This window comes from Oncorhynchus keta, chromosome 33, assembly GCF_023373465.1.
Source record: "Oncorhynchus keta strain PuntledgeMale-10-30-2019 chromosome 33, Oket_V2, whole genome shotgun sequence".
Classification (NCBI taxonomy): domain Eukaryota; kingdom Metazoa; phylum Chordata; class Actinopteri; order Salmoniformes; family Salmonidae; genus Oncorhynchus; species Oncorhynchus keta.
In genome coordinates, this window is record NC_068453.1 from 21,166,804 (window position 1) to 21,182,129 (window position 15,326).

The 15,326-nt window shown below is 44.1% G+C and overlaps 1 protein-coding gene across 1 annotated transcript in view; it reads right to left on the minus strand.

The window, feature by feature from the left end:
- The window catches only part of LOC118366373 (membrane-associated guanylate kinase, WW and PDZ domain-containing protein 2-like), a 237,559-nt gene that overhangs the window by 22,039 nt on the left and 200,194 nt on the right, over positions 1 to 15,326 (minus strand). The window contains 2 exon segments of the mRNA XM_052491622.1: positions 5,873 to 6,095; positions 9,573 to 9,604. Coding sequence (XP_052347582.1) covers positions 5,873 to 6,095; positions 9,573 to 9,604 — 255 coding nt within the window.

The following is a 15,326-nucleotide window of genomic DNA, read 5'->3' on the forward strand; positions in this document are numbered from 1 at the left end:
CGAGAGGGGGAGAGAGAAAGAGAGAAATGCAGATAGAGCGGAGAGGAAAGCTACAGAAAAAGAGAGAGAGAGAGAGAGAGAGAGAGGGAGAGAGAAAGAGACCGAGAGAGGGAGAGAGAAAGAGAGAGAAAAGCAGATAGAGAGAGGGAGAGGAAAGCTACAGAAAAAGAGGGAGAGAAATGAAAGCTACAGAGAGAGAGAGAGAGAGAGAGAGAGAGAGAGAGAGAGAGAGAAAGAAAGGAAAGCTACAAAGAAAGAGTGAGAGTGAGAGAGAGGTCTATCGAGCTCAGCTAACCTGATCTAACGAGTACACGAGGGGACAGCTTTATTACAGGCCATACTGTTTCTAACTGTCTTCATCTCCCCCATAGAAACAACAGTGACAGCATCGTCAACAACAACGGAAGGGACCTGGGTCTGTACTTTGTCAATGGTAGGTTACGGGAGGACTCGTTGGGGAGATTCACCTACTGCTCACCTCTTGGCCACAGTACAGTAGACTATATGATCACAGACATTGACATTTTCTCTCTCAGCTCTGTCACCTCTGTCTGATCACAGCCAAATTATGTTGTTCCTCAAAAGAACAGACATGGAAACAACCACACATACACCGCCCAGTAAGCTGTACAACATCAGAAACTCATACAGATGGGCCCAAAACAGCACAGAAGAATACCAGAAAGCAACCTGTAACCAAAATATCCAAACACTCTTAGATAACTTTCTGGATACCACATTCACTCACTGTAAAGAAGGCATCAATCTAGCAGTAAAAAACAAACTATATATTCAGGCAAATGGCAAAAGAAGCACAATTGAAATTGATAACAAACAAACCAAATAAGACCACAGATGACAACTGGTTTGATGCAGATTGTAAAATTATAAGGAAAAAACTTAGAACACTATCCAACCATAAGCACAGAGACCCAAATAATGGTGAATTACGCCTTCATTACTGTGAGACTTTAAAACTATAAACGTACACTCAGAACCAAAAAAGCAGCAAGCAGCTGACACTAATTGAGGAGTCCATAAACACAAACAACTTCTGGCAATAAATCTAAACAAGAGGAATTAGCGATACAGAATGGTGACGTATGGACAACCCATTTTAAAACATTCTACAACACCGTTCAAATTGACACATACGCAGAAAAAGGCCAAATTCATGGGAAGTTGAATGGATTAGAAAAAGCTATAAAGGACAATCAAAACCCACTGGACTCCCCAATTACTGACCAGGAGCTCTAAGAAACTTCAGGCTCTCAAATATAAAAAAGCATGCAGACCTGATGGCATCCTAAACGAGATGATCAAACTCACTAGTGCAAAATTTCAATTGGCTATATTAAAACTGTTTAATTTGATAATATAATAATAATATATGCCATTTAGCAGACGCTTTTATCCAAAGCGACTTACAGTCATGTGTGCATACATTCTACGTATGGGTGGTCCCGGGAATCGAACCCACTACCCTGGCGTTACAAGCACCATGCTCTACCAACTGAGCTACAGAAGGACCTGAGTGTAGGTTATTTCCCTGACATCTGGAATCAAGGACTCATAACCCCAATCTTTAAAAATTGAGAAAAATTTGACCCTAACAATTACAGAGGCATTTGTGTGAACAGTAACCTGGGGAAGGTTTTCTGTAGTATTATAAATGTAAGTTCTAAACTTACTAAAGCACAATGTCTTGAGTAAAAGCCAAATTGGATTTATACCAAAACATCGCACAACTGATCATATTTACACCATACACACCCTGATAGATAAACATGTCCACCAAAATAAATAATTGGCATACAAGACTGTTCTACAAAGTTATTGAAAGTGGTGTAGGGTGTAAAACATATGACATAATTACATCAATGTATACTGGCAATACGTGCAGCATTAAAATTGACAAGAAAGTAACAGAATTCTTTAACCAGGCGCGGGGCCTTCGTCAGGGTTGTAATCTGAGCCCTGCACTCTTCAATATTTATATCAATGAATTGGCCACTATTCTAGATAAATCCTCAGCCCCTGGTGTTAGTCTCCACAATTCAGAAGTTAAATGCCTACTCTTCGCAGATGACCTATGCCTGCTGTCACCCACAGCACATGGCCTACAACAGAGCCTGGACCTGCTAGAGCAGTACTGCCAGACCTGGGCCCTGGCAGTAAACGCCAAAAAGACTAAAATAATGATTTTCCAGAGAAGATCCAGTTCTCAGGGAATTACACCAAAGTTCTCAATTGGTACAACATATATAGAGTACTGCACACACTACAATTACTTAGGTTTGTAAATAAGCTCAACTGGACACCTTAACGAGGCAGTGAATGAACTGAGAGAGAAAGCACGCAGGGCATTCTAACGCAATTAAAAAGCTAATTCATATTGAAATACCTATTAAAATTTGGCTAAAACTAATTGAATATGTCATTGAACCAATTGAACTTTATGGCAGTGAGGTGTGGGGTCCACTTGCAAAACAAGATTTCATCAAATGGGACAAACACCCCATTGAAACCCTGCATGCAGAGTTCTGTAAGAGTATCCTACATGTCCAGAGGAAAACTACAAACAATGCATGCAGGGCAGAATTAGGCCAATATACACTCATAATAAAAACTCAAAAAAGAACAATTAAGTTTCGGAAACATCTCAAATACGGTGAACCCCTCTCATATCACTACCAAGCCCTGCAATGCCAAGAGCTGAGCAAAGAAAAGAGTCCCCTCATCCAGCTGGTCCTGGAGTTCACAAACTTGTTCTACTAACACACTGAAGCCTCAGGACCAGAACATCCAATCAATCAGAATAAACCAAATTACAACATAGTCAAAACAAAACTATATTGCTTATTGGGAAACACAAGCACAAACACAAAGCAAAATGCAGTGCTATCTGGCCCTAAATCGACAGTACACCGTGGCTAAATATTTGACCATGGTTACTGATCAAAACCTTAGAAAAACCTTGACAAAGTACAGGCCCAGTGAGCACAGCCTTTCCATTGAGAAGGGTAGACACAGGAAAACCTGGCTCCCTGTAGAGGAAAGGCTGTGCAACCACTGCACAACAGCAGAACCTGAGACGGAGCTGCATTTCCTGACAAAATGTCCAAAATCTAAAACAATTAGAGTATCATTTCCCCAAATGTGAAACCCTTATTCAACCCTTCAAGGCTACCCGTCCTGTTGGGGGAGGATGCAGAGAGCTGTGGGTTGGCAGCGCACTACATTGCTGCTGCCATAAGTTGAGGAACAGTGTCTGACAAATAATAATAATATATGCCATTTAGCAGACGCTTTTATCCAAAGCGACTTACAGTCATGTGTGCATACATTCTACGTATGGGTGGTCCCGGGAATCGAACCCACTACCCTGGCGTTACAAGCGCCACGCTCTACCAACTGAGCTACAGAAGGACCCAAATCAATCAACCTGCACATGTCCTCTACTGTATGCTTATTGTTAGTGTTCAATGTGTTGGTTATTTTCACCCTTGGTTATTGTTGTCCCGTTGACAATTTTGATTCTCATTTTATGTTGTAAATATCCAAAATAAGCTTTGGCAATATTTATATTGTTACGTCATGCCAATAAAGCGAAGCGAATTGAGAGAGAGAGAGAGAGAGAGAGAGAGGGGGAGAGAGAGAGAGAGAGAAAAGCTACAGAGAAAGATTGACTGAGACGCTGAAAGGCTTTGACATGGAGTTCTTCCGACAGCCCTGTCCTCTTTAGTAAAGGTTGTGTTGCGTAAGCGCGCACACAGCTCGCCTCTCTCCTCACAGTGTGCATCTACTGTAGCCTACAGAGCAGAGCAATATCATGTCTACCGGCTCGAGCATCGCATGTCAATCATGAAGCCTCTATGGTACATCAAGCTGCACGGACTTAACAAAAACTAGCACCGTCACTAGCACTGGTCAAAAGGATGAGTTCACTTTATGTTCAGAATCATACAGTAGATATGACTACTGATGTCAAAAACCAATGGTATACTGTCATACAAATCTTTCTACAGGGCATATCTTGGCAACCCAGTTAAAAGCTTGGTCGTACACTCAATGAACTGAAAGGAAATCCCTATGCTTGTACCTCTGACAGGATCTTTAATGGCTAAAATATAATTGTTGGCTCCTAAAGTATACAGCGGTCTAAGAAGACAGGTTATTGGCTGAGATGTTCCTGAACAATAAAGCTAATTTGACTATACACTCTGGCAGAACATCGACTGGAGGCAGAGATAATCAGAGATGACCCTAACGAAGGAGTCTAGACCAAATACACATGTATCAACATCAAGTCATCTGTCAGCACTAAGACAAAAGTAGAAACTCTTAAACCGCTGTCATACTCATAATATTTACAGAAATACATCTACAGACAACAACATAATACATCTCATTCTGCAGAACCCAGACAACCCAGACCATGTCCCTATAGGAACAGAACCCAGACAACCCATACTATGTCCCTATAGGAACAGGACCCAGACTATGTCCCTATAGGAACAGGACCCAGACAACCCAGACTATGTCCCTATAGGAACAGAACCCAGACAACCCAGACTATGTCCCTATAGGAACAGAACCAAGACAACCCAGACCATGTCCCTTTAGGAACAGAACCCAGACAACCCAGACCATGTCCCTATAGGAACAGAACCCAGACAACCCAGACAATGTCCCTATAGGAACAGAACCCAGACAACCCAGACCATGTCCCTATAGGAACAGAACCCAGACAACCCAGACTATGTCCCTATAGGAACAGAACCCAGACAACCCAGATTATGTCCCTATAGGAACAGAACCCAGACAACCCAGACCATGTCCCTATAGGAACAGAACCCAGACAACCCAGACCATGTCCCTATAGGAACAGAACCCAGACAACCCAGACTATGTCCCTATAGTAACAGAACCCAGACTACCCAGACTATGTCCCTATAGGAACAGAACCCAGACTACCCAGACTATGTCCCTATAGGAACAGAAACCAGACTATGTCCCTATAGGAACATAACCCAGACAACCCAGATTATGTCCCTATAGGAACAGAACCCAGACAACCCAGACCATGGCCCTATAGGAACAGAACCCAGACTATGTCCCTATAGGAACAGGACCCAGATAACCCAGACTATGTCTCTATAGGAACAGAACCCAAACAACCCAGACTATGTCCCTATAGGAACAGAACCCAGACCATGTCCCTATAGGAACAGAACCCAGACCATGTCCCTATAGGAACAGAACCCAGACTATGTCCCTATAGGAACAGAACCCAAACAACCCAGACTATGTCCCTATAGGAACAGAACCCGAACAACCCAGACTATGTCCCTATAGGAACAGAACCCAAACAACCCAGACTATGTCCCTATAGGAACAGAACCCAGACTATGTCCCTATAGGAACAGAACCGAAACAACCCAGACTATGTCCCTATAGGAACAGAACCCAAACAACCCAGACTATGTCCCTATAGGAACAGAACCCAGACCATGTTCCTATAGGAACAGAACCCAGACTATGTCCCTATAGGAACAGAACCCAGACAACCCAGACTATGTCCCTATAGGAACAGAACCCAGACAACTCAGACTATGTCCCTATAGGAACAGAACAGGTGGAGCTGAGGCCATTGTTATATTGCACTATGGAGCCCTGACTCTGTTCACGAGGGCTACAATGATTCATTCAGGAGATGAGGTGTGTGTGTGTGTGTGTGTATGTGTATGAGTGTGTTTCTCTGCATCTTCATAGGTCCACCTGTTCAGAAGAACATTAACCCCTGGAACCCCAGACAGATATGATGGGGCGGTTGTTGTTGTTGTTGTACTAGTGTGTTTCCAGTACTTACGCCTACTATTCTCATAGATAGCCCTGGACTTCTCATAGAGATCATAGGGGTCGGGCCTGCTCAGATCAAAGCCCTCGGGGAGGGCAGAGTCTGGGACTGAGGCTCTGTGAAGGTGGCGGGTCAGGAAGGGGGCGTTGTGGGGGACAACGGGGGCAGACAGACTGGTCTGGGGGCTGCCCTGACCCCCTCCCTGGCCTTGGGCCGCGTCCCACTGCTCCAACACCTGTAAACACATCAGACATCAGGGCATTGGTTCAGTCTCCACCACCCCTACCCTGGTTCTCACCCGGTCCTTACGCACTGACATCCCTAAGGGATGCAAGGGGGCGCTGTCCTGGTACTCTAACAACTTCCTCTTAGACGAACCAAATGAGGTGAGAGCAGGTAGCAAAGCTATTCATAGTATACAGGTGGGGACAGAGGCCTTCAAGGACGTCATCGACTTCATTGACCTCTGTCATTCACTACAGCAGTCTAATATTAGTGGGAGTAGTAATGCAGCAAAGCAACATGAGCACCAGCCGGCGGAGACTAATTAAAAGCAACAACAAAGATGAAGAGAGGGGAGGTGAAGAAACGTTTTAAAGGAAATAAAAGATGCCAAGGCTTATTAAAGCAGGTCTGGAAAAGCAGTGTGTTAATTATGCAGAAGGAGAGAGAGCACAGGCACACCAGTTCAGGGCTGCTGGGAGGAAGAGGGAGGCAGGCAGAGAGCATATTAAACATGTCAGTGTGCCACTGTCGTCGTCGGAAGATGGCAAATGGTCAAAGTGGGCACACAGAGGGTACTGGCCCAGTGTAGAGTGGCTACGGCCCAAGACATTCTATGATAGACTGTAGTGGATGCTAGAGGGGCATGGTGATAGGAGGAGTGCAAACAAACAACATTCACCCCCCTCAGAGAATCTCTTTGATGAACCTGTGTGTGTGCGTGTGCGTGTGTGTGTGTGTGTGTGTGTGTGTGTGTGTGTGTGTGTGTCCTGCAACTACAGTAAAATGGAATGTAGATGTGGTAGATAATGTGTGGTGTCTCTATTGTGGAAAACACTATTGTGGTGTCTCTAATACAATGCAGAAAAGCCAGCAGTGCTAATGTCAAAACAGGTTTATTTGGACCCAAATACTCTCAGCAGTGTTGAATCCCAAACCACTCAGTGTGCGTCCAGGAGAAAAAAAGAGAGAAGTGGTAATTTATGCGGGTGTAAAACCAAACAATGCAGCTAAATGGTTAAGTGCAAAAAACATGATTTATCTTCCTATTTGAAATAAGCACCACACTTATTTGAAGTGATACACACTATGACCTATTTTGACAAGCTGAGCTGCTTTCTTGTGTTGTACAAATGTCAGTTGTCTTTAGAAAACAGAGTGGTGTTGATGAGATAGTGAAGATGACACATTGGTATGTTAGGATGACAGTGAGAATGATAGTTCTCTCTAGTACCACCCGATAAAATGACTTGTTTGATATCAGGAGCTGTATAAATCGATGCTGCCAAGGCATCTAGTTCCATCGAACCAAGGCAAAATCAAAGTGTTCCCACTGTGTGTGGTTCCACCCATCTCTGCTACTGATCTTCGGAATGTCTGAGTGTCTGGCCATGTAATGGCAGGGTGACAGTCAGGGGATCTTATTAAGTCTGGACCAGACTATAGCACTATCACTTCCCCTACTTCCTCCTCCTCCTCCGTCTCTCTCTCCCTCCATCTATTACGCTGTATGTACTAAGTGAAGTATGAAGTATGTCAGTCTTTCCTAACTGGCCCCGAGAGGGATAAATAAAGTTGTTTTGAATTGAATCTTTCCCCTTCATTTAGTCAAGGGCAGTCAGGCTCTTTAAGACTGTATGACCTGTGTGTGTGGCTAGAGACTGCTGTTTCCTACACACAACACTCTCAGGTCCGGCCATAAATTGATTCTGCATTCACACCAATCGTACTACATACTAATATATTCTGTATATTCTGTTTTTCACTCTCATGACTATATGAGAATATACTCATATCTGAACAGGCTCTGTTACAAACTGAATTCAGAAGGCAGGGCATCATTAGTATTTGTGCCAACTTTGAGTCACATTTACAGAACTCCCATAGTCTCTGTTTTTAAACTTTGTATCCATGTTGGAATATTTTGGCCGGGCTTCTTTGGGCTACAAGAATCGTCCTGAACTAATGATATCCAATTAAACCTGGGCTGAACTCTGAACTCTGTGTTGGGGGCGGTTGGCAGCTGCTGGTGCTCTGAAGCCTGTTCTGCATCATAGCTCAATGTGTGGGGAGGAACAAACACACGCTAGGGAAGAGAGAGAGAGAGAGAAAGAGCGGCTCTGGCTGGACCGCCCGCCCGACTGACTGACTGACTGACTGACTGACTGACTCCCAGGCACTTCTTCTCTGGGAGCTCAGATTCAGAATTACCATCAATCTGTTTGAAACTGAGAGATTCAACAAAGAGGAGAACATAAATGAGCTACAATGAGGAAAAATCTATGAGAGGGCTTGAGAGTAGAGCTGGACCGATTATGATTTTTCAATGCCGATACCGATACCGATTATTGGATGACCAAATAAAGCCGATGCCGATTAATCGGACAATTTTTAAACATGTATTTGTAATAATGACAATTACAACAATACTGAATGAACACTTATTTTTAACATAATACATCAATAAAATCAATTTAGCCTCAAATAAATAATGAAACATGTTCAATTTGGTTGAAATAATGCAAAAACAAAGTGTTGGAGAAGAAAGTAAAAGTGCAATATGTGCCATGTAAGAAAGCTAACGTTTCAGTTCCTTGCTCAGAACATGAGAACATATGAAAGCTGGTGGTTCCAGTACAGACGTACAGACGTACAGACGTACAGACGTACAGACGTACAGACAGACTAGGTTTGAACAGAGTGCTGTCTAAGAGGTCTCAGACATCTTTAAAGTTTCAACTTTCAACATGTTAGTACAATCTGTCTCGACAAAAACTAAAAATACAACATTTGTATATTTTGTCTGACATATATGACATCTGAGAAAACATAGTTATGACAAAAGATGATCAGAAAAGATAGCCAAGTTAGTAGCAGATCAATATCAGCCTGGAGATGAAGGAAGAAGGGAAGAATGGATGAGTGATCATTTCTCGGTATGACTGTTAGAAAAGGGTTCTCTCACTCTCTCTATCAGGGATACAGAGGAGCTGAGAGAAGGATGGAATGTTGAGGGGACCATGCCAACCCAGAATCTGGACCATAGATATAGCATTACTAGAAGAGCATCTGGTCTAGCAGTTTGCATAGACGTAGACTGTCATGTGCATAGACATACGCCACCACGAATGACCAAGATTTATTTAGATCATGGCCCATCTGGCTCACGGTATGACGCGTCTAGTAATTCTATATCTATGAGTGGCCACTTAACCCTTTCCTCTGCATGTGACGGCAAGAGGAAGGGTTCAACTCAAGGCCAGGATACAGCAGCAGCCGAGACACGACAACATCACTACAGTTAGTATAAGGGAAGGGAATAGAATAGAGTAGTCATTCTCAGCTAGTTCAGAAGATATAGATTTAAGGTTATGTAGTAAAGTCAATCAGAGCAGCTCCAACATATATGCACAGTGCAGCCATTTTGTTAACTAAATGAGTCAATTAGAATTAATGGGAGAGCTGAGGCTCGGAAGACAATGCATTTTACCTGTTTAGGGGTCTTCCAGGGTGAATAGTGACCTGCAATAGTGAGAAAACAACAATGTTTAGCCTAGAGAGTAGTGGCAGCCATTACATTAGGTCTGAGCTGGTCTGTCTGTGTCTGAGGGCTACTCCACGAACTAAAGAAAGATAACAAAACTTAAACGCAATAAAACATTAAGAAACCAATGGAAAAATTATAGATTTACACTAAAAGCAATGAGAGGGCTGCAAAATAATCCCACCCCAAGTGGTGCGATGCAATGTCCTTGAGAAGCAGATTCTTGAAGCACCAGAAAGACAATGGGTCAGAGAGGATCTTACAGTTGGTCTCCAAGCCAAGGGGATGTTGAAAACTGCCACCACCACAGTGCACAACACATGAAGAACACCTGCTCTTTCCATCACATAGACTGACCAGGTGAATCCAGGTGAAAGATAGGGATCCTATTTGACGTCACTTGTTAAATCCCCTTCAATCAGTGTAGATGATGGGGAGGAGACAGGTTAAATAAAAACTGAGACATGGATGGTGTATGTGTACCATTCAGAGGGTGAATGGGCAAGATGTAAGTACGTTTGAACAGGATATGGTAGTAGGTGCCAGGTGCACTGGTTTGTGTCAAGAACTGCAACACTGCTGGGTTTTTCACGCTCAACAGTTTCTCGTGTGTATCAAGAATGGTCCACCACCTAAAGGACTTCCAGACAACATGACACAACCGTGGGAAGCATTGGAGTCAACGTGGGCCAGTATCCGTGTGGAACGCTTTCGACACCTTGTAGAGTCCATGCCCCAACGAATTGAGTCTATTCTGAGGTCAAAAGGGGGGTGCAACTCAATGTTAGGAAGGTGTTCCTAATGTTTGGTATACTCAGTGTATATATACATTACCGTATGTGTTGCTAAATTATCCCAAATAATTGATCGGGGATCATATTGGAGAAGCCTTTACCAATATTTGGATAACCATCCAGGCTTGATCTTATAACAGAATTCTCTGTCATTGAATTTGCCTTACAGGGACAACACTTGGGAAAACACCAGAGGTGACAGTCTGATAAAGAAAGAAATGGGATTCACACAGAAGGAGAATAGGTCATAACCTTAGAAAACCCCAAACGCTCCCCTGACTCTAAAGTTGGATTGAACTGATGAGAATGATTCGATAGGTGATGAGGCTTCACCATTCAACACAATTTCCCATGGACAAATACAGTATAACCTACACGGTAAGTTTCCATGTTAGACTGGTAGATTTGATACAATTCAAGATATACACTACAGCCGTGTTATTTAAACTGTTTCAGCGGGATCCCCATGTTTTCAGCCAAAATTCTGGGGACCTCATTTTTTTCCGGAATAATTTCTCAGAACCCTGCCCCACCCCAAGTCTAATGACACAACTTTAAAATCGGTACATTTAGATTTTTACATCAACATATAACCTTCAATGCATCACATTTTCATCTCTTATCAAAATGAAAAGAAACCAATAAATACATTTAATCAATAAAATTATGTTTCTCAAAAACGTTTGTATATTGTACCATCTGTCCTCAAAACGTTTGTATATTGTACCATCTGTCCTCAAAACGTTTGTATATTGTACCATCTGTCCTCAAAACGTTTGTATATTGTACCATCTGTCCTCAAAACGTTTGTATATTGTACCATCTGTCCTCAAAACGTTTGTATATTGTACCATCTGTCCTCAAAACGTTTGTATATTGTACCATCTGTCCTCAAAACGTTTGTATATTGTACCATCTGTCCTCAAAACGTTTGTATATTGTACCATCTGTCCTCAAAACGTTTGTATATTGTACCATCTGTCCTCAAAACGTTTGTATATTGTTTGTCCTCAAAACGTTTGTATATTGTACCATCTGTCCTCAAAACGTTTGTATATTGTACCATCTGTCCTCAAAACGTTTGTATATTGTACCATCTGTCCTCAAAACGTTTGTATATTGTACCATCTGTCCTCAAAACGTTTGTATATTGTACCATCTGTCCTCAAAACGTTTGTATATTGTACCATCTGTCCTCAAAACGTTTGTATATTGTACCATCTGTCCTCAAAACGTTTGTATATTGTACCATCTGTCCTCAAAACGTTTGTATATTGTACCATCTGTCCTCAAAACGTTTGGTTCCAAATATAATTCTACATATGTTTTTATTTTGCAACCCCTACTGCAGTTCCCCCGACCCCCGACCCGAATCTCACTGCACTACAGTGTACAGAGCCGTGTAGGTCCTGTAATTGAGTGGTTTCAGCAAGTCATTGCATGCACTTAATTACATCATTTGCTAGCAGTCGTATGGACCTCTGCCTTGGTTTGAATCATTCAGGGAACTGTCGTCACAACAGTCACAGCATGTGTGTGGGGTGATGACATATCACAACACTACTGTGCTTGGACCACATACTGCCAGGCCAGAGGGCTCCAACTGTTTCTCGGGTAAATACTCATATTCCAGTTAAAGGTGTCTACTTCTAAGATATCAACATGGACTGTGACTTTCGTTAATTGATTGAAGGCATACCAGAGGCGCTGTGTGAATGTGCAACGTTTTGGGATGATTTTGGCCGGAGGGTAGTCTGAATGAATTGACTGTATTAGGAGTAGGTCATGTGTTTTCAATGGGAAAACAGAACCCAATTCGCCCCATATACCCATCCCCTGAGCATTAACATACACCCATCTGTACGCTGTAAATAATATGGTGGAAGATACACCACCACGCTTCTATCTGTCCACACCGAAGGGGAAGGGCGAGTCCCTACCACCATCACTGCCATTTAAACAGGCCCAGCCAACATTTACTCAGCAAATGACAACATTCCACATTCTACTTCAGCCTAGAACACATGATCACAACAAACAGAGTGTAACAGAATGCAGGAATTCCAGCGGTACTCACCCCCGCCAGTGTTCACACAAAGAGCTATGCAACGCAAGGCAGCAGTCTCACATCAAAAGACCCAGCTTCATAACACATACGGCCCAAACTATTCACTCCACATCGGCCCCCCCGGAGAAACAGGGAGGAACGTAATAAACAACAAAAACAACAAACAAACAACAGACTGTCTGTCTACTCAATTCAATTTTCATCCCCTCCAGGAACAGAACGTTGTGGATGCAAATCGTCGAGGATCGAATTAGCGAGTGGCTGCCTGCGTTACATGCCAGGAGGCCTCCCAGCGCTAGTCTCTTTTTAAGGGCGCAATCACACCGTAAACATGCCCTCCATCACCAACGAGTGGCACAGCAGAAATGGAAAGTGATCAACAAAAGAGAGGCGGTGGTAGAGGATGGAGGAAGGGAGAGAGATGAAGCGACAGAGAAGACATATTTGCAAACTATCAGTCTCTCTCAGTGAGTCATCAATCTGACTGGAGCTTGCCTTGCACAGATCCACAGCTAGAATATAGATGTTTATAGATGGGGGGGATTACAGCAGCTTATCAGGAACGACTTTAACAATTCTCAAATCCAATTATTTTTTTTGGGACAGCTCTATCAGCACAGGCACAACATTTATACAGATGAGAAAGAACCCACATTACTGGGTGACACATGAGAGAGCGTTCAGACGGCAGGTCTGTTTCTTAATGAAAACTGACTCTTCACTTTCTCAGAACAAGGTCAATCAAAACAAGTACTCTTATGATGACCTGCTATCAAGCGGCATTACTTCAAGACAGAACAACCTGTGTTCCCTGGGAAAGGCAGAGAAACAACCATCATGGAGGGTACTCCACAGGGGAAATCCATTCATTGTTAACTCAGGCATAGGAGGTGTTTGGTTAGACAGAGATGTCAGTGTTGCCCTTTCCTATAGTAGAGTGACAGACTCTTGCCTCTCTTCCTGTGAGACCCCATAACAGAGAACATTACTGAGTCAAATATGTTCTAATACCGGAGCTGCATTTAATTTAGTTTGCCTGGTACAGTAGAACCAATTTTATAGTTCAGATAGTGCAGGGATCTGAGCTAGCGCCACATCAGTACTCGTAGTACAGTAAGCCACCTACAGTGCATAATACTTGCAATGATGACATTCCACCTGGAGATCTGATAGAGTAGAGATGTCTGAAGTGAGTCATTTGTCACTGAGCAGTGGGACAGGACCATGTAAGAGCAGCGGGACAGGACCATGTAAGAGCAGCGGGACAGGACCATGTAAGAGCAGCGGGACAGGACCATGTAAGAGCAGTGGGACAGGACCATGTAAGAGCAGTGGGACAGGACCATGTAAGAGCAGTGGGACAGGACCATGTAAGAGCAGTGGGACAGGACCATGTAAGAGCAGCAGGACAGGACCATGTAAGAGCAGCGGGACAGGGCCATGTAAGAGCAGCAGGACAGGGCCATGTAAGAGCAGCGGGACAGGACCATGTAAGAGCAGCGGGACAGGACCATGTAAGAGCAGCGGGACAGGGCCATGTAAGAGCAGCGGGACAGGACCATGTTAGAACAGCGGGACAGGACCATGTAAGAGCAGTGGGACAGGACCGAGTTAGAGCAGCGGGACAGGACCATGTAAGAGCAGTGGGACAGGACCGAGTTAGAGCAGCGGGACAGGACCATGTAAGAGCAGCGGGACAGGACCATGTTAGAGCAGCGGGACAGGACCATGTAAGAGCAGCGGGACAGGACCATGTTAGAGCAGCGGGACAGGACCATGTAAGAGCAGCGGGGTAGGACCGTGATAGAGCAGCGGGACAGGACCGAGTTAGAGCAGCGGGACAGGACCATGTTAGAGCAGCGGGACAGGACCATGTAAGAGCAGCGGGACAGGACCATGTAAGAGCAGCGGGACAGGACCATGTTAGAGCAGCGGGACAGGACCATGTTAGAGCAGCGGGACAGGACCATGTTAGAGCAGCGGGACAGGACCATGTTAGAGCAGTGGGACAGGACCATGTTAGAGCAGCGGGACAGGACCATGTTAGAGCAGCAGGACAGGACCATGTTAGAGCAGCGAGACAGGACCATGTTAGAGCACTGGGACAGGACCATGTTAGAGCAGCGTGACAGGACCATGTTAGAGCAGTGGGACAGGACCATGTTAGAGCAGTGGGACAGGACCATGTTAGAGCAGCGGGACAGGACCATGTTAGAGCAGCGAGACAGGAGAATGTAATGACCAGAGAGATTAGGACCGTGCTGCCCGCCAGTTTTACTGTGACTCTTCTGCTCCAATGAGACCATGCTGACCCACTGCAGTTTCCTGTGGCACCTAATCGATAACCTAGGTGGAGCACTGAACAACTGGGCCTACCCATGGTCCTAATGCCCCTCCGGATATCAGGTAGTGTATATTGTATTAAGGAAGGGATACTGAATTTGGGGGCTTGAGGGCTGAAGTACTGCTGACTTTCTTTTCTACCTTGATTAATTGATTGGCTGGCTGAGGTTTGAATCACTTCCTGATTAGAATAAAAATGATAAATGTCTGATGTAAAGTGTGACTGTCAGTGAGAGGGCTGGCATATTTTCTGTCTACGGCGAAAGAGCTCTATGCTAAAAGAATCAGTAACATATAATGGGACTTAGTGCTGTCCCCGTACAGTTAATGAGTTGATTGAATCAGAGCCATACGAGACCCTATCGAGATGTAGGTACTTCCAACATGACGCGACACACCTGCACACGCGTACACACACACAGATACACTGCACGCACGCACGCACGCACACACACACTCACAACAGTGAAGAGCACTATAATATCACACCGCCAG